Here is a 20,695-nt window from a genome sequence, read left to right as displayed (position 1 = left end):
GTAAGGACACCAAGCAGAAACCCTAAGCCTCGTTTCATTGAAAAAAAAAAAAAAAAGTAAAGCTATCAGCAAAAAAAAAAAAACACATCATTTTTATACCACAAAACTTTTGCACAGAAACTTGGAAGACACTTGAGGGTGCTTAAATTTCCACCAGGGAAGAAACGTTTGTGAACTACCTGTGTTGTGACGAGAGAGAAATGAGACACGGAACCAGCCTCCAATCTGAGCAGTAGCAGAAGTGTTTGTCAAGGGGGGAGAGTGAATGGCTGGAGGGCTAGCGTGGAGCGGGAGCAGGAGCAGGTATCTAGTTCCAGGGAAGGGCAGAGAAGCTTTTCAGCGTTGTTGACTGGAATGGGAAAAGGGAAGGGAGAGGAAGCACAGGGGTGTAGTTCTACATTTTGTGTGTGTGTGTGTGTGTGTGTGTGTGTGTCTTCAGAGAGAAGGAGATTGGAATGATCCAAGCCATTTACTACATATTGGTTTGTGCAGTGCACACCGGGAAAAGTCAAAGACAAGGACAAGCTCTGATGGAAGCCAAGTGTAGCTACAGACAAATGGTTAAACACTTTTGAGTATCTGGTCTACCAAGATCTGCCTACAATAAACCAGGGCAATTGTTAAAGAGAAAATGTAGATGATGCCCAAGGGAAGGCAACATATATGAAACACCCTCTTAATTCACAAAAAGGTTGGGAAAAGCAAAAACTGCTACAGTCATCTTGAAACACAATCAAAATCACGTTGTTAAAACTCCTTTCATTCCATAATATCGGCACACAAAATTAAATACTGTAAAATGTCATTATGGCAATAATAAGGATTACGAGAAAACATCACATCTTATTGCCAAATTGAGAAATTACTTCTTAGAAAGAAACACACTCTGAAGAGCAACTGCAGTGTAGCTTACCCCTCCCTGGTATGGAGCTAAAGTGTCATGACCAGCACAGGGTGAAGAATCTGCAAAGCAAGTTTCTATAAAAGCATGCCTCTTTGATTTGCCAACACAAAAAAGATTTCTTGTTTTCTGTCTGGCCCAGTGAAAGTGTCCTTCCATTTTAAGATTCCTTTTTTTTTTTTAAGACAGAGTCTCGGTCTGTCACCCAGGCTGGAGTGCAGTGGTGCGATCTCAGCTCACTGCAAGCTCTGCCTCCCGGGTTCCCGCCATCCTCCTGCCTCAGCCTCCCGAGTAGCCGGGACTACAGGCACCCACCACCAAGCCTGGCTAATTTTTTTGTATTTTTAGTAGAGACGGGGTTTCACTGTGTTAGCCAGGATGGTCTCCATCTCCTGACCTCGTGATCTGCCCGCCTCGGCCTCCCAAAGTGCTGAGATTACAGGTGTGAGCCACTGCGCCTGGCCTTAAGATTCCTTTTAATGTAGGCAAGGAACTGAAAAAAAAGTCAATGTTATGAAGGTCCCTATATGATCAACATCGGATTTTGACAGGAAAGTGATTTCATCATTTAATTTTAAGTAGCTCTGTCATCTCATTACAGACTCTAAGGAGAAAGTAAACCCACAACAGCTTCTGGTGACAAGCATACCGAAAGCCACAATCACATTTACTCAAAAATGTTGGCCAGATGTGGTAGCTCACACCTGTAATCCCAGCACTTTGGGAGGCCGAGGTGGGTGGATCGCCTGAGGTCAGGAGTTCAAGACCAGCCTGGCCAACATGGTGAAACCTCATCTCCACTAAAAATACAAAAATTAGCCAGGCGTGGTGGTGCGTGCCTATAGTCTCAGTTACTCAGGAGGTTGAGGCAGGACAATCACTTGAACCCAGGAGGCAGAGGCTGCAGTGAGCTGAGATCGTGCCATTGCACTCCAGCCTAGGCACCAGAGGGAGACTCCATCTCCAAAAAAAATAATAATAATAAAAAAAGTTTATGGTATCTCACAGACATAAAAAGGCGAAATTTCTGTTCTCTTCATTTGGATATCTGACCTCAGTTTTAGAAAGGGCTGAAACATGACATCATATACAAAAAAGGAGATTCCCGTCCTTGTAGCAACAGCAATTAAGGCTGCAGAGTCATCATGGTTTTTAAAGAGTTAGGTGTACGTGTTATTTTGGCACTTGTATTTCAGATTGTGTTTTTAATATATGTCTTTCAGAAGCAATACTATGTAGATTTGAATTTTTTGATAAAACAGGCCAAAATATTCTTTTGCCTTTTATAACAAAATTATTTTGCCTTTTGTTATAAAAGGCAAAATAATACACATAAGTAAAACCTAAGTACTGGAAAGGTGGCATTTTAAAGTGTGTAAAGGGCCTAGGTTCAGTGGGGAGAGGGGGTAGAAGAAACAACGGCTGGGAGAAGACCCTAGTTTGCACTTTCCACCATGCCAAAGTACGTGGGCTTGTGCCTCACATATTCTAGGAATTCAATGAGTGCTTACTGAGAAAAGTCCCAGAGAGAAAGCAGCAGGTTTGCTCCAATTTCAGGTCAGGCGAAACTCAAGACTGCTCCAGTGGACAGTAGAATAAACCCCCTCTGGAAAACTGGAGGCTTGATTCCACATAAGTCACTCATTTTCCCACGGTAAGCAGACAAGTGTACTAATACTCTCTAGGAATCTCCAGTCCTATGCCAAAATCCAGAGTCAAGGCAACCTTTTAACCTCTAATAACTCTTAAGAAAAATTTAACAGCACATTACGAATATGTAAGTCAAATCATGCTTACAAAGTCAAAAAAATTGGGAGTAATTTTCTTCTTAGGCATGAAAAAATCCATTTATCTCTGATCACATATAGGCAGCCTTTCTCAAGTGAGGAATTCTGTTCTCTAAAATGTTCTTTCCTGAGCTCAGTATTGTGTCCAAAGCTGTGTAACTATCGTTAGCTCCTACTCCCCAGCTGAGATGTCAACTGAATATTTCTTTTCCTTTTCTTCAAGTTGTTATAAAAGGAAAACAGCTTGGTCTCCTTTAAAGCTGAGTTAAAATCACTTTTTAAAAAATTCTCAGCATCACTTGGGACTGCAGTCTAAAATTAAAACTGCTCTCAAAGTCCCCAGCAGTTCCATTCATCACCTGCTCAAAGCCACGCATGCCGCCAAATTTAACATTAGAATGGAGGCATGATTCCTTTAAAAAATTTTCAGATTCAATGTGAATTTTCACCTTGTAAGAAACCTTATATTACCTCCCCTCCTCCAATAATTGCAATAGAAGAAAATACCTGGAAGTAAATAGCTTAACTTTTCTAATGCCATAAACATACTTGAAAAGTTCCTAAAAGTAGGCATAGGTCAAGCTTAGTGGCTTTCTTCATTTTTTGGAAGCCAGTGCATTGAACTGCCATTCATTTTAAAATATTTGATCACTTGCCTTTAAACCAGGCTCACATGAATCTAATGTTTTCCAGAAATCCTCCAGATTACTTCGACCCAAAAGTGCACGTAAAGCCAGTGGGAAATAAAGAGAAATCTGTGTAGGAAAGCTTGCGTCCAGGCTGTGTCTTTACGTCCTGCTTAGGAGGTGGACTTCATCTACCAGGTACTGGGAGAAGAGGCTGACACAGGTATGCGACATGATGACACATGTGAAACTTAGAAAACAAACATGGTCATTTCCAGAACTATAACTTAAATTATTTACCTGGTCATGATCAATATCTGCATCTCCTGTGATCACAATGCGTTTCTCAATTCTTGTTTCAGAAATTCCACCTTTTACAGTCTAAAGGTCATAAATGAGAAGAAGAAAAAACAGCAATCACTAAAGCACGTTTACACAGAGCAAACAGAAATGGAGTCCACCTAGACCTGTTGATCATTGTAAGGCCACACACACACCAAGCAGCGGAAGACTGATATTCTAGAAACACTCTGTGCTTTATTTTTAAGCTCAACAGAGAATCCTATTACTAAAGTTATAGCATCCACAAGTATCCCTCAACTGAGAGCAACCTTAAAACTAATTTACCAATATTGAAGATGGCACCTGTCCCATCTTAATCTCACTTAAAATAGGACAGATACTATTTAATCCAAGTAGCTCCTTTAGGGCATTCTGTTATAATTTCTCCAGTTTCTTTATTCCTAGCTGGCCAATTTTTAAAAACGAGAGTAGGGAGAAATCAGTTATCTGCAGAATTACAAGAAATTGTAAGAATTTAGGTATCTGTTTTCGGTTTGATAAATTGTTTGAGGTGATATATATTTTTTTCCCCATCACAGAAGACTTCCGTATGATGTGATGGTTTTGACTGACGGATTCTGAGCATACAAATTCAGTTGCTGATTTTGTTCTTTTCATTTGGTGCAATAATTTTAAAAAGGATTTGCTTTGGTTTAAGATATGGGTGAGATTTTTGTTGAATGTTTGATTTGATGACACCCTGCATAAGTAGTCGTGCACGTGGACATGGCACATGGCTGGACAAAGGCTGAGGACCAGGCTGGAGAAGGGAGCTCCTGGGGGAACTGCCTCACAGTGTTATGGGCTCCCTGCAAGCTGAGAGTGCCTGAGGCACACTGGATGAGGCTGAGGAGATCATCTGGCTGTGACCTTCTAAATAGTCAATAAGCAAATACCACACTGTCCTGGGAAAGCACACATCCAACCTTTAAAACTGTGATAAATGTATACTCTCAGTCACAAATGACGGCATTTTACTGTAAGAAACAAGGCTTATCACTAGGCTTAATAACTGGATATGCTTTAAAGTGAGCACCAACGGTACCTTGCATTTATGTGGCATTTTAAAATTTACAAATTACTTTTGCTGTTTTTTAAATTGTCGTGGAAACATGGGTTGGGAAGGGCACAAAGGATACCTTTAAGACCTTTAGACATTTATCCAAAGTAAAAAACTGAAGCAGAAGGAAATAATGGAAAACAAGGCTGGAGTTAGCAATCTGATGACTTCAGCATGCATCGGAATCACCTGGAAGCTTCTTAAGACACTTCCAAGGTTTCAGCAGGACTGGAGAGGGGCCATGCTATTTACACTTCTAACAATGCCCCGGATGAAGCTGATGCTGCTGATCCAGGGAACACTGGTCACCCAGTGCTAAACATTTAGAGAATTATGCAGGGAGGGAGGGGGAATGCCCCAAATCAGCATACTAGCAATCTTAAATGAGGGAAATTCAACATTATCTGAACAACTTGCTGAAAATTCTGAATGATGGCCTTCATTCACTCGCTAGTCAGGAAGGCTGGTTTAATAAAAGTAGAAGCACAAGTTTGCTTTTATAAATTATAAATTTTATTAAATTATTTATGCTTTTGTAGCTATCTTACATACAGTTATTCATAACATATTTTTACCCCCTTGTACTTTACAAAATTGCAATTTGGTTTGAATGCATTTGTCAACGGAGCTCAATTTCTTGGATACTTTAAACCAAGGCATTTTTATTCCACTGGCACTGTCTGTATCTTACTTGGAAGTGTGTATAGGAACAGAGAAACAATTCAGAAAAGATTCTGTCTGTAATGTACCATCCTCTCCATATGATCCCCTGCATTGTTTTACCTTAGTGATGTGTGTGGTTGTCGTTGTTGACACCGACTCAGATGTGATGGTTTGTGCAGTCAGTAACGTGCCCGAATCACCACCAGCCCCGCCATCAATCTTTGGATAGTTGGGGGAAAAATACAAAGTAATGCTTAACTTCCATTATGTTGTCAGAGAAGACCCCCACCCCATCGAATATGCATCTTTTAAAATCTATGTGGTTTGCGTGTTTGCAGTGGTAATTTACCGTCCACGAGAGCAGTTGGTATTTAAAACCAAGTAGAGGCAAAAGACTAGGTGCACATGGAGAAGTAAACTCAACTGTGTGAGTGGAGAAAAGAGAGGAGAATGGACATAGGAGGTGGGACTGAAAGCTACAAGGGAATTATGACAGAATTTATCTGAAGGACATTTGCAGAAGCTAGAAAATGAAACTAGAGAGCCAGGCAGAGAAGTTTCCACAGTGACCAGAAGCACTGAGTTTGTTGTTTTTTAAGCACAGGTGGGTAAAAATAGATAAACATTTTATCAGATTACCAAGCAACAGAACCTGACTAGGACAGACTGAACCTGCATGATTTGGTTATCTGCTTACCTCTAGCAGATTGTTTTTATCAACTACATTGTTCCTGTAATAGTTTGTATGTTGTGAGCATATATATAGGCAAATATTTCAATATTACACATACACATGTGCTCTCTACATATATATAAATCCCATACATATGTTAAAATAGATTTTAACTTGTTTGCTTTGATATTGAAAGATGCAGAAGATTCTAGAGTTTCCAAGGGGAAACAATGAAGCAAATTAATAGCCTAATAGTTTATGTTAAGATCACGAAACATATTTGCCTTCTGTTTCCTGTCACTGACACAAGGAAATAACTGGACGGTCCAGAGCCTTTCTGACTGTAAGAGGAAACTTCTTTCAAACTTGGGTCATGCACCTGTATTTCTTCATTCTGGCAACTTACCACAATACAGACACATGACTATTGCTCCCCCGCCGCAGCCGTTCATAAGAAACCTGTTGTGCTTATGTGGGATCAGTGCACACACAGGGATGCCATACCCAAAATAATTTTCAGACAAGATTCACACATGCATGCATTAAACCTTTTAAAAAATACTCTGAGAGGTCAAGAACCTGACATCCTCCACCATGATACAATTCTACCACAGAAGGTTCATCTTCTCAGTGGAGAAAATGTTTATTTTATATTCTATTTTGAAATGATGCTTTCTCTTTTTTTTTTTTTGTTATTCTGAAGCTTAAACATCTTAATGCTTATTCTAAAACTTTATAGAACCAACGTGTGAAAACCTAACATCAAACACACAGATCTGATAATTATTTAGACACATGGTATCATCATTCACATATGAATGACTACATAGGGTCTTTAGAAAATAATTCCACATGAAAGAGAAGCACAGGTGTGTGTGTGTGTGTGTGTGTTATTACAAGCAAGAATGAGTTGATTGCGTTGATCTTCATGGAGTTACAGAGGGAAAGAAGCCTAAATCACATCCACAATTAGATCCAATTATTAATTGATGAATTATATCAGCTAAACTTTGCAAGACAATTTGTTTCCTAAGTGTGCACAAACATTCTTGGATATGTCAACCTGGAAATGGCTTTCAATAATATGAACAAGATTGACACTGTCTGTCCTAAATAATGATATATACAGTTCCCCTATAATTACTGGGTTACCAATTTAATTGCAGCTCTTTGTCTCACTCTAAGAGAGAAACACAGCAAATTATGTTGTTGAAGCACAGTTATAAAGTAGAGATCCAAAAAGCTACATCAAAGCCAGAAACATGTAAACTAAGAGAAGAAAGAATGAAAACACAGCCACACTAAGTGAAAAAAGAGCTTGAACAGTCCAAGTCTAGAGCTTTTGTACCTGTGGAGACTCATATGTGATGGTTTTGGTCTCAGTTTGGACAATGGGGACTTCCTTGGTGGAGATTTCTGTCCTTTGTGAGGCATCAGAAATTGTTACCATCTCTGTTTTTACCACTGGTGGCTGAGGTGGAAAAGGAAGGGAAAAATAAATTCTAGAGGTAATAAAGTAAAAGTGTTTAATGGAACCTTCACAAATAATTGTAAGAAACATATCCAAACACACACTCATGCACAAAAGAGTAAAAACAAACAATCTAAAACAAACAAAAGAAATAAAAGAAACATTTTCCTTCAAATATATCATATGTACACATACATACATGTGTACACAGATATGTACATACATATGAATGTGTGTATGTGTATATACACATACATGAAAAATAAGTTGACATGACGGCTTCCTTTACTATGTTACTCTTTAAGATGGTCCCAAACTACTTATATGTCAAGCCTAGTGTATAGTCACACACACACACACACACACACACACACACACACACACGTTCTCTCTCTCTCTCCTTGGCTTTGGGCCAGTAATAATAAATTGAAAAGAAAATAGAATGAACTATGTGAAGTGACCTGTCTCTATTTTTATCATAGTTTAAAGGACCGCATAGTTTGTGTGAAGGCTCACTGCTTTTAACTGGCATGCCAGCTAGGTAGGCTAAGATTTGTTCTTCTGCCCACAATGCCTTTTCTGCCTTATTGTTAACAGACACACCATTTTCAGAAAGGATGTCTTCAAGTATTACTGTTTTCAATTATACTTGTCTAAAACTTGCAGTGTTTCCTCTGTATTACCTAAGTTACAATGCTCTATCTAAAATTACTCCATCAATGTTACACCAATGCTTCGAACAATTTAAAACATTAAAGGAAATATTCGACGGCTTATTAACGTTGTAGCCTGCCGGGTATGCATGTTTAATATTAATGCAACACCAGACTATATTACTACCAAAATACTGCAGTACTTTCTTTGAGAGAACATTCTCAACAGGCATAATTATTTCAAGAGGAGTAACAATATGTTAAATACGGAATAGTTCAAAGTGTTCAAAGACTCTTGAAAAATCTTCTCTAAAGTGAAACAGAAGTTTAAAAGTAACATGGTTAAAATCCACTTGGTTATTTTAAGACAAAGTCACTTCAACATTTTCCATCCCATCGAAGAGAACAAAGTAAATCTCTGTACTGTGGGCATTTAATATTAAAATCAAGAAATATTGCCAAGGAAATAAACCCTCCCTCAGCCTAACTCCCAAATGAGAGACACTGCACCTAGTGACCAAGGCTTAATCTAAGAAAAGTCTGAAAAGTTCTCTTCTTTGAAGAGAAAAGAAAAAGATTCATATCTAATGTATAGATAATCCACAAAACATATAATCATCTGGCAAATATTCCAGAATTGGCATTAGGACAGAATGAGAAGAGAGGATATCCTCCTATCAAATAGCCTAGCCTCTGCTGCCTGGAAGGAAAGAAAGGCTCTTAACAAAACCACACAACCCCTGGAATCCCACAATAGAAATCACAGTGGCATTCAAGAAATAACATTCTCATCACTGCTGGATACTGCATTCAGAGAATCACGGTAATCAGAGCCTGCTGTCATTTCTAAAACTCTGAAGTTGAAGAGTAAAAGAATGAGCCAAGAAGTCAAACCCAATCATGACATCAGGGGCACACGCACTCAGCACTGAACATTTTTTTTTCAAGATTACATATACATTTTTCTAATTAAACCAAAAGGGGGAAAAAAGGCATTTAGTGTGAGGAAGCAGTGCAACTAAAGACAAAACAGTTGGAAACACCCAAAACATGCAAAGAAAAATTTAAATGTGAAAAGGGAAGGAAAAATTGATGTGGTGCTTGTAGGAAAGTTTACCCTACAGGTGTCCAGTGGCAGCAGAGAAGCTGGAACCCATGAACTGATCTGGCAGAAAATCCACAAAGCAGTGCTTTCCCCCTTCCTCCCGTGAGAGAGAAAAATGAGATTCTTGTTGAAAAAAGCTGAAGAACTGGGAGGACAGGAGAAGAAAGGCAGGAGTTCCCCACCTGAGAAGCAGCTCTAGAGTTTGGCTCCCACCTGGAACTCCCATTTACCTCTGAACAACAAATAATTTGTGGCAAAACATCAATGTCAACATGGGACACCTCTCCGTTAACTTTCTGTGGCTCTTCCTCTGCTTCTTCTCCCATGTCTTGCTTAAGAGCGCCTTCGTGTACACTCTTCTCTCCAGGTATCTTTTGGGCACCTACATTTTCCTGGATCACTGTTTCTACTGTGATTACACTGGCACCTGCTTGTGTGACTGGGCTGGCTTCGGGCACTGCTTCCTCCCTCTCTACTACCTTGGCTGCTGGGCGGGGTTCTTCCTCCACCTCTTCTTCATACTCCTGTTCCTCCCTGATGGTGCCCTCGGTCACTCGGTGGTGGGGACGGTACTCTCCCACGTCTTCCTCCTCACTCTCACTGCTGCTGCTGCTGCTCTCAGAAGACAGGGAGGTGGAGTCTTTTTGTGTCACAGGCTCCACCTTACGAATCTCCCCAGGACCACTCCCAGGTGATATCTCTTTACCATTCATTTCTTCTGTGATTACTCTTTCGTCTTTCCCAACCTCTGCCCGCTTCTTCTCCTCCACTATATTCAGAGTCTCATGTGAACTCTGTACAAAAAAAGATGGACGAGGGAAAACAAAAATACATGAATAAATAAAAACAACGGAAACCCAAATTAACCGATGGCAGATTCATGTCATGGAGAAAAACAAAGATGATTATGATAGCTGACTGAAAGGGAAGCGGGGCAAACGTGAGGGCAATGAGAAACGTGAGGCGATGGTGTTAACATGGAAAAAGGGGAGAACCTTAACAGCATCCCTGGCTCCAGTGCAAGGCCCTTCTGACTCAGGAGCACGTGTCTGCGGAACAAAAAGCAACCGAGGACACAAAATCAATACAGTTTTACCTCAACAACCACTGAAACAAACATCTGACACTGCAAAGACAAAACAGCAAGAATCAACATCTACAGAAACCTGCTCAAGGTCACATAGAGGACAATCAAGACAAATGCCAAAGGGCTTACAAAAAGACACAAAAACAGCCAGCATCCTCCCAAAGAAGTAAAATGCTTTTATTGTACATATACCTATAAGCTCTACCTATGTAGTTAAAACAGTTTACAAAAATTGAATTATACCAAAGCTGACTCATCATTTTAAAGAAAAAAATGTAACTTTTAAAACATAGTCAACAGTTTTGGTTTTAATCAGACTGTAAAGTCTAGTCTGGAACCCTGATTCTTAAATGAACATAGCACCAAGGAGATGGCACTTTTATTTTTTGCTGGCTTTCTTTAAAAAAAAAAAAAGTTTTAATTGGCAAAATTATAGTTGGCCTCAGAAGGCTATTAATGTGAAAATGTTCATTTCAGAAATGGTTATTAACATTCCAATTCGTATCATAGGTCAGCAAAGGCTACATTATACAATAGGGTGGATGTCAATGGTGGCTCCAAGCGTTTTTTCTTACAATTTAGCTCCTCTACTAGCATCTTTGAAATCTAAAATGAGTCAAGTTTATTATTTGACATGTTCACTCCTATCCCCACAGACATCTACTTCTTGGGAGTAAATTAATTTACCCCAGTTGAGTAATATAGTACCTAAATGTTCAATAAATATCTGTTGACTGAATACATTAGTAACAAATTACTATGTTATGGTATTATTAACTAGAGTGGAAACCTTTTTGTACAGAGGAGTTTTTAAAGCTTCACATTTTTCTCACACAAAAAGTTTGCTTTACAATGATACAACTCAAGCATGGCCAACTTTTTGACTTCTAGGTGGTCCTATTGCCTATGATCTAACTTAAAAATAATTCAGCTAGAGCCCGGAGCCCTGTTTATTCATGAAAGTGACTCCATTCTGGATGGAGAAGGGCGCTGCACCACTGAGCCCTCTGGATATTGTTGTGAAGTTGCCAAGGTACTAACTGGACTGGAGCCTATAATAGATAGCAGGGCTGTGTTCATCTGTCCCAGACACATGGACACCATGAGCTGAAGATCCTAACATCACACACACACGTCTCTGCAGCACTGTCAACATCTACTCACAAACTCTCTTGGACTTGCCCTATTATTCTTAAACACATGGTAAGGGCATGCTTTCATTGATCCAAATTAATACCATGTAAATCACATTACTAACAGAAGACAGTTATCGTTCCAGTTTTATTGAAAACTCAAGAGGTTTTTAGATATTAAACTAAAAAAACTCTCAATCTATTTTGATAAACAGGTAACGTTTAACCGTGACTACATATAATAAAGATATCCAGTGACCAGAACATTTCTGAAACACACATTTCATTATTATTACAGGTCAGTGAATTCCTATTACTGTTATATCTTAACCTCAATGGGCTGGATAGGTTCTGCCCAAGTTCAGGGAATTCCTTAGGGTCATTCAAAAACAATTATCTCATGGTGCGTGGGAGTCAGATTTTTCCATATAAACAGAATTTTTAAAATAACACACCATCAGAGGATGCCTGAAATTTGGGGTTTTGAAAATGTCAACTCTGCAAAGCATACTTGGCTTCTATCTGGTTGAGGGTTTCCCTCTGCTTAACAGCTCAGACTCTGGAACTTAATGATTTAAATTATTCTCTGAATTTAGGCAGATTTTTTTTTTATTTGACCAAAGAAGCAGGAGAAACATACAATCTATATCTTTTCTTCATGTTCCAAATCAGTCATTGTTTCTTGAATGTTTCTCCCAGGAAGAATTAATTTCACCATGAAAGCACTGGAGGGAATGGTGCCTGAATATTTAAAAAATGAAAATCTCTCTCATATGTGGCTTTTAGTAACAGCGGAAACAAAGTAAAATGCACCTCAAGCAAGTGTGAGAAGGGCGAGGAAGAAAGCTTTTCAGAAGGTGCATTAGCGCTCACAACAGCGCCCTCTGCTGTCCAAGTGGTGGCTGAAGTGAAGGTGGCTTTCATGCTATCAGAAAAGCCCTTTTCACTAAACAAAATTGATGTTATCTCCTCTTCTAGGCTCTAGAGAGGTCAGAAAAGGAAGAGCAAAGAATTAGCAATAAGTCAGAACAGACAGCAGTGACCTATTGAAAGAAAGGAAAGGTTACACAAGAAAGAACAACAGAACAGCATAAAATGAAAGAAAGATGAGAATTCTGACAGATTCTGCAGCAGGCTTATGCAGAGGTTTGTGAGCGCCAGCTTTTCCACCCTGCTTGAGAATCTTTGATAGTTGCGACCTACAGAAACCAGGGAAAATTGCTTGGTTGATCAACAACTGAGCACAACCGACCCACCCAAACGCCATTTCACATATTCTTGAGGTAGTTCCTTGGCCTTTTTCTGCACGGAATGGCCTCTTCAGTGGCCCCTACACTTGAAATGCTTATTCTTGTGTTAGAGCTTGGGCAGTCCTCCCTCTCCTGCCTCCAAGACCCTTCTTTGCCCTTCTCTGCACACTCTGGTCCTTTCCAGTTTTCTAACCTCCCTGAGGCCCACTTCATAGTCTGTACTTTCTGTAAGGCCTTTCTTACCACTCCAGCTCCTACAATCTCCTCCCTCCTCCATACCACCTTAACTCTCTGTACAACAAACATTCTGACAGCGGACCACATTCATTCCCTCAGGCATGCTAAATATGCCACAGAATAAATTACCCTGCCCCTTTTTTTTGCAAAAAGAAACAGGTAAAGAAAAACAATTCAAAACAGGAAGACAAACTCAGTGTTGAAAGCTCAATGAGCAACGTGAAAATTATTTCTCCCTAAAAACGATGAAAGCAAATTTAACTTTGCTGTGTCTGGCTCTTAAACAATGGCTCCTAACCTGCCTGAGGGACAACTGTCCTCAGAAACTTGAAGTGTCAGTACTCAAGAGTCACCATGAAGTCCCTCATGTCAGAAGTGTGAGAATAACTCCCAATAAACCCCACTATTCAGAATTTTTTTTTTTTTTTGGAGACAGAGTCTCGCTCTGTTGCTCAGGCTGCAGTGCAGTGAAGTGATCTCGGCTCACGGCAAACTCTACCACCCAGGTTTAAGTGATTTTCCTGCCTCAGCCTCCCCAGTAGCTGGGATTATCAGGCATGAGGCACCACACCCAGCTTATTTTTGTATTTTTAGTAAAGACGGGGTTTTGCCATGTTGGCCAGGCTGGTCTCAAACTCCTGACTTCAGGTGATCTACCCTCTTCGGCCTCCCAAAGTGCTGGGAATACAGGCGTGAGCCACCACACCCAGCCACTATTTAGAAATCTTAAAGAAAAATCAATGACACTCCAGAGGGGTCCCCTCATACTGTAAGCTAAGAAGGGTGAGGAGCGCAGACAGTCAGGTGAGGAGAGTGAGGTGAGTAGGCACTTGCAATATTCAGCAGAGAAAAAAGCTTCTGGACTGATTTAGCTTCATTACCATCTCTATGATTACACCATCCCTAGGGAAAGTGGGGATGGGTGGGGTGCCCTTCCCAGTGAGAGATCACTGGTGAGCTTAAAGAAATGCCACACATTTCATTATTCAATGATATACCTTCAAAAGTACCTTACAACTCAATGTATAAAATCTCTTAGACTCAGGAGAGAATAGTCTATGCAAATTTAAGTCATCATAATTTGTACAACACGTTAAGAGGATTACAATAGTTTTTGTTTTTATCAAAGTATTTTATTTAGTCTATTTTTTTTTCACCAGACCAAGTCTATTATCTAGTGACACAGACACAAATTAGAACCAAAGGTAAATATTTTACAAAACTCCATTCTTAAGCTGTTTATGTTTTTGCCCTAAATATCATGCTTTCCCATAGGTATGTTCAGAGTTCAACACAAGCTCTGGTCTGCCAACCGTAACTTCACTCCATTCTCATATCAGATTATAAGTGAATAGTGACAATGCTATCAATGGGTATAACTACCAATGCACTTCAGTTTATAAATAATTCACTAACCAGGTAAAAGCTTTAAGAACTTTACAATAGTTATTTACCGATCAAAGATTAAATGACTTGGTTTCCAATTTTCTGCTCTACTCTCAAAATTGTTCAAATTCAAACTACAGCCACTTTGGAAATTCAATTTTTTTTTTTTTAAAGAAACTATTAATGCTTTTTTTAAAAAAACTATAAAAATCCATATTATAGAAATTTGGAAAAACTGTCAAATTATATACTTATGCATAATTTTTTAAATTTTACTTTCAGTAAGAATTACAATTCAAAGATAAAGGAGAACTCCTGCAGAATTAACAGTAAAATGAAGATATGACAAAGACAGAAATTGAAAAGGTACTCCAGTAAAGTCAAAACACTCCAGTAGACAAATGCTCATATACTTTCAACTAATAGTAGTATGTTATTTGAAGGAAAAAAAAAAAGATACAATGTAGGTGGTCGATAAATGTTTGTTGGGCAAACGGATGAATGGACGATTGTAATAAGAACAATCTATATGTATGTCAAAAAAGTACGTATTTTCCTGCATATATTGGAGGAAAAGAACAGAAAAACTAGTAACTTCAAGTACAGATAAACCATTTGGGGGCTTTTCCAGATTTAAATTTCACATTAACATCACTTTAATGTGACTTCTATGACAAGATATTTTATACTGTACATTCCTAAAACATGAGATCCAGAAAAATGATAATAATTTTAAACATCTCCACTAAAATGTCAAAGTTTCCTACCGCAAAAATCCAAGGACATCACTTTAAATTTGATCGAATGATACCATGTGATTGCTTCTGGAGGACAAGTTATCACAAATACGTAATATTTCAAAGCATGTGATATTAAAGTCCTCATTGTACACATGGAGTCTAATTCGCTTTGGTTTCAGGCTAACCTTCAAAGTATATAAATATGTCACTTGGTTTAGCTTCATGACATTGTCTTTCTCCTTTGCAATGTTCTGAAAATATTTCATCTCAACTAGACCACGAACTCCTTATTTCTACTTATTTTGCCTCCTTCCCCAACCCCACTATGTGTTCTGATAAATACTCTCTACTAATTAATAGAATCTACTTTGTGGAAGGGAATCACTGTTTCCTTATTAATAATCTCTGCTCTCATTCACAGCCCCTATAATCTATTCCTCATCCAGTGCCAGGGGGACGCCTGTCAGACACAGGTGGGATTCTGCCACTACTCACCTTCAAACTCTCCAATGCTTTCCCATCACTCCTATTGTACAATTCCAAACTGTTAGCATGGTCTTTAAGACCGTGATATGACCTAGGGTCTAACCTCTTTGAATTTTCCTTCCTTCATGCTGCCCCATGCTCACCAGGCCCATGTCATTTGGTCTTTCAGTTTCTGTGTTGTGGCTCTTCCTTACACGTGGATACATTTTCACATGTCCACCTGGTCATCATTAAGGTTTCAACTCAAATGCCATCTCCTCCTGACCACAGTGACAAAACCGTCTTCCTAATCCCCTCCTAACACAACACTGTATTTCACCTTCTTAACATTTACTTCTTAGTGTCTGAAACTTTCTAAGTACCAATTAGAAAATTTTCTAATCACCGGCCGGGTGTGGTGGCTCACGCCTGTAATCCCCAGCACTTTGGGAGACTGAAAAGGGCAGATCACGTGGTCAGGAGTCCAAGACGAGCCTGGTCAACATAGTGAAATCCCGTCTCAACTAAAAACACACAAAAAATTAGCCAGACATGGTGGCGGGCACCTGTAATCCCAGCTAGACAGGAGAGTTGCTTGAACCCAGGAGGCAGAGGTTGCAGTGAGCCGAGATCGCGCCATTGCACTCCAACCCGGGCGAAAGTGCAAGACTGCATCTCAAAAAATAAAAAAAAGGGACACTTTTCTAATTAACAATTTCCATGTCTCCTCCACTAGACTCCAAGCTCTCTAGTCCCAGCAAATAGACTGACCACCTGACTAAGTAAAATCAGTAGAAAGAGAAGAATGAGGATGTAAAGGCAATGGAAAGCGAACTTCCTCACCAATGTCAGAAATGTCACACATGCAGGAGCAGAGAGAGAGATGAGGGGCTGCTATGGTGCATCAAAATCTTTGTTCCCATTAAAAATCTTACTAATAAAAACTCAAAAGGTTTCCATATGTAATTAGTAAACTCATAATCTAAGGTACATACGTGGTTATTTTAACAACACAGCCTGCGTTTAAGTATTGTACAAACTGCATTTTCACATGAAATCAGTTTCCCAACTGTCAGCCACATACATCAAATTAGGAATCACTTATCACCTAAATTGGTGGATGTTTCTGTATTTCAAATTTTGACTTTTCAAGTGCTTCTGCAACATGGTATTTCTCATCCAACAATCCTATGCTTCTATACACAGGGGATTTAACTTTTTAAATGCTCAAAAATCATTTCAAAAAAATTTTAGTATGACACACAGGAAAAAAGAAATCTTATGGCTGTGGATAGAAACAAAAGGAAAAGGGGAAAAAGCAAGAGTAGATCCAAGGGTGCAAGGTGAACACCTTGTCCGTCTCCTGAGCTTTTTCTTCAACTGTCCGTGTTGTCGGCATCAGGTACTTCTCCTTCACGGATAAAATATCCTTGAAAAGATGGTCTCCTTTTCTCTATTGTTTTAAACAATAGACATAATCAACAAATAAGACACATACATTACACCTATAGCAACACAAACATAAAACACTGACCCTGTGTGGGCCAATGACACACACCAAGAGAAGCGGCACATAATGGAAGGTGAAAGCCTTGGCATGGCATCAGACACCTCCAGAAAATACAACATTCTCGAATGGACTACTGAAATTGACATTTTTTATCATCTTCAGAAAAATCTGAAACTAAGAACTGAAGTTGCATCCAACTTCGTAAGACTCTACCATGCATGTCTTAATATTTTCAAAAGTTCTGTGTTTCAGTTCAGCAATTCTTTTTGCTCATCTGTTCTTAAAGAGCTTTCTTTTTCAATGGCACAAGCTTAGAAATTTAAAGCAACTAACAGCTTTTCTTTTTAAGGAAAGGTGAATAAAAATAGCGTAGAATATCTAAATCAATGTCTACAATTTGGCGACATTCAAGTCAGACTTGATGCTGAAAGGAAAAAGATGAAATTGTAGGGTAACATCTTTATACCATTTTTTAAACTACAGATTAAATATAGTATGATCACTGTCTGCTCAAGTATGATAAATGAGCCCATGGAAGTTCTTGGTCAGTAAGAGGAGGGATTTGGAAGAATCATACAGGCACAGAGGCAGATGACAACGAATGGAGAAATATATTGAGAATATATCCTGAAGGCAATATGTACTCATACCAGTGGTGGGGAGAAGTAAACCATGAAAAGAAATAGAGTAAGTGAGGAGAAATGTTATGATTGAAAAACCATTTTAAAAACACAATTCTAACATTTCCTTACTAGGAAGTTTCAATATTAAGTTGTATTATGTATAATATTTTTCAAGTTTTCAACAGGGCTCATCAGTCTTTAAAGCTAAGTTAAACTCATTTTCCTCACAGTAATAACCTTAAACCACTCTAAAGATAGGCTATAGTCCTTTATTTATTATTTATTTATTTATATTAAGTAAATTTCCCTATTTCAGATATCAGTAACTAAAAAGCTTATTAAATACAGTATGTTAGTTTCTAAATTGTCCTATATAACAATTCATTACTACTACCAATTTACCTGAGTAAAATAGCGAAATTATCCTGAAACTATTTCAAAAGTATTTTGAAACTCATGCAATTTACCTAAGAACTAGGCCAATAACTATTACACTGTTAATAAATATTTAGTATTTAAAAAATTGTTAGTAATTACATAAAAATAATTAAATGGGAACATTTTATAACTTCCCTAGAATCAACATAGGAGATTAACAATTTAAGTTTTATTGAACAACTGGAGTAAGACAGAGCCAACAAATAGCTAATGACATACCCCTTGTGTCTGTAGGGACAGAGGTGTGATACGTCGTTTTTCCCATTCATTAGGGCGCGGCTCAGGTGTGGATTCCATAAAATTGCGCTTGAGTTCACTAATGCTAGCCTGATGTTTCAGTATGTCCTCCTGGGCCTTATCCAGTTCCTAGCAATATGTAACGTAACAAAGGGGGAAAAAATCCAAAAGGAAAAAACCCAGTAGGACAAAAATAAAACCAAAAAATAAGACAAAGCAAACTTATGATTTAAAAAAACCATAGTAAAGCAAGAAAAATGCCAAGTCTCTAAAGCCATATTATTATCTAGGAATAAGTTCATGAATTCATCAAAATTTGAAAATAAAGTCAATGCGTACTTCTTCAATGATTTACATTTTAAAGGATTCTGATTTCTTCTCTGTTTAGGATTTTTAAAGGAATAATTATTTACATTATTAGAAAGATGACATGGAACTGATCATCAAAATGGCTAATAACACTTCCTTCCAGTACCTGGATTTGAAATTCAGACTATGACTTCGTTCCGGCAAATTTACCTTTCTGATTAGGACTACTCATAAAATTGCATTCTGTAAACATAGTGAATCAAGTACAAAATAGAGAAAGGTAGAGACTCAGAAGCACACTGGCTGGAAGAAAAAGCCAGACCAGACTCATCCCCCAACTGGAAAATTCAAGGATTTTTTTGTGTGTTTGTTTTCAGGAAATTCCAGTGGTGGCTTTTAATTCTTAAGGAATAAAAACTACTGCTTCCAGAGGCTGCTTCTGTTTAGCCTCTTTATAAAAAAAAAATGAACCACAGACTGGTCTCACATACTTGCCAAGCACAAAAGTGGGGTCTAGCCTCCGCAATTGCCAGATGGTCCTTATCCAGACAAATATGCAAGAAAAACTACCAGGTCCATTTTCATGGGAGAGGCCCCATTAAATGGTATTTGTGGAAATTTTTCTGACTGGCTCTGATAAATAGTATTTGTGGGAATAAAAGGTAATTAGTGTTCAGGAAATGGTTTTAACCAAATTTTAAATATTTATTTATATTTCAAAAATCATAGGGCCACCTGTGGATTATAGCTTTCATCCCACTTTAAGGAACAGGTCATGCAACCAATAAAATTAGATATTCCATATTCATGCACAAGCATAGTAGCTCATCTATGAGCTTCTATAGCCATTTGCAAAAACTCATGAAAATCTAAAAATCTTTGCATGGCATGGAAAAATGACTGTGGCTTGAGATCAGGCACATTTCTTGCATTGGTTCAAAGCAATGTTACTTATTACACTGTACAGCATTTTAGTAAGTTAAGCAAAAGTATATTTCCACCAGTTATCAAGCTGCCAAAAGCAACCAAACAGATTAGTCAGATTACTGAGAGCTGCAGTTCTCCATTGAATACATTGCCACATACTACTGTAAAATAAGAAGGGGGAAAAAATGTTCTCATGTGACATGGGGAACATATTTTACATTCCTAATTGGGTGATTGGGCTTTCTTTTCCTCCTTTCCTTCTCTCTCACTTTTGCTTGTTCTAATTAAAATAATTCCTTTAATTAGCATATTCTGAAACAGAATACTGAAAGTGGACCACATTCCCAATCACGGATTTTAACCAAAAAAAAACCCAAAAAAAGTGGGCACAGATCAAGATCAAGAGTCAAATGACTTAATGCCAGATCAATACACAAATCTCTGCTCTGGTTAATATATATTAAGGATGAGACTGTGTTACTTCAGGTTGATGCCTTAGAGTTAACCCTTTAGGAGAGAATAGGTTTACTTGTAGAACAACTTCAAAAGTACTGGATAAAAACTTGATTCATTTGACTAAACTTTTTTTTTCCCACTTGTCACTTTGAGAACTTCTAGTAGATACAGTCCTGCCTAAGCCACCTGAAAGGAACACCGTCAGGCTGGTAACATGCACTCCCAAGTTGAATTCCCCCATGCACTGCATGCACCGTGCTCGAAGAACATTGCCGGCCAGCCTAGGCGTGACCTCCCGTCCACAGCAGCCGGGCAGCCATTACGACAGAGTTGTTTTCTTAGATTATACAAACCTCCAACATTAAATTGCTATGTCTGACATAAATATTATCCCCTTCTACTCTCAAGGAATTTTTCTGTGAAATTAAATCACACACAGGGGGGAAAAGGCAAATAAACATAAGTGTATCAATCAGCAAGCACCAAAATGACCCAGAGTTCGACAGTCTAAGACATTAAAATAAAAGAGGAATACAAATCTTATGAACTTAAAGCCACAACAAGCACAACTCACAAATAAACCCTGAGCGTGGACCCTCCCCCCACAATACTAAAG

At 38.5% G+C, this 20,695-nt stretch overlaps 1 protein-coding gene across 35 annotated transcripts in view; it reads right to left on the bottom strand.

Annotated features, from left to right (window-relative positions):
- EPB41L2 (erythrocyte membrane protein band 4.1 like 2) overlaps window positions 1–20,695 on the bottom strand; it is a 235,323-nt gene that overhangs the window by 28,165 nt on the left and 186,463 nt on the right. For 9 of the 35 annotated variants that reach the window (XM_021937862.2, XM_021937865.2, XM_021937859.2 and 6 more), the window contains 8 exons: window positions 20,433–20,495; window positions 18,370–18,516; window positions 12,315–12,482; window positions 10,277–10,330; window positions 9,512–10,075; window positions 7,401–7,523; window positions 5,500–5,598; window positions 3,615–3,695 (listed from right to left, as the gene is read on the bottom strand). In XM_021937862.2, coding sequence (XP_021793554.1) covers window positions 3,615–3,695; window positions 5,500–5,598; window positions 7,401–7,523; window positions 9,512–10,075; window positions 10,277–10,330; window positions 12,315–12,482; window positions 18,370–18,516; window positions 20,433–20,495 — 1,299 coding nt within the window. Of the gene's footprint in view, window positions 1–3,614; window positions 3,696–5,499; window positions 5,599–7,400; window positions 7,524–9,511; window positions 10,076–10,276; window positions 10,331–12,314; window positions 12,483–16,930; window positions 17,033–18,369; window positions 18,517–20,432; window positions 20,496–20,695 lie in introns of all 35 variants that reach the window. The other 26 variants (XM_021937873.2, XM_021937871.2, XM_021937872.2 and 23 more) reach the window with 14 other exon arrangements.

This window comes from Papio anubis, chromosome 6 (genome assembly GCF_008728515.1).
Source record: "Papio anubis isolate 15944 chromosome 6, Panubis1.0, whole genome shotgun sequence".
Taxonomy (NCBI): domain Eukaryota; kingdom Metazoa; phylum Chordata; class Mammalia; order Primates; family Cercopithecidae; genus Papio; species Papio anubis.
This window is presented reverse-complemented; position numbering and strand designations above follow the sequence as displayed.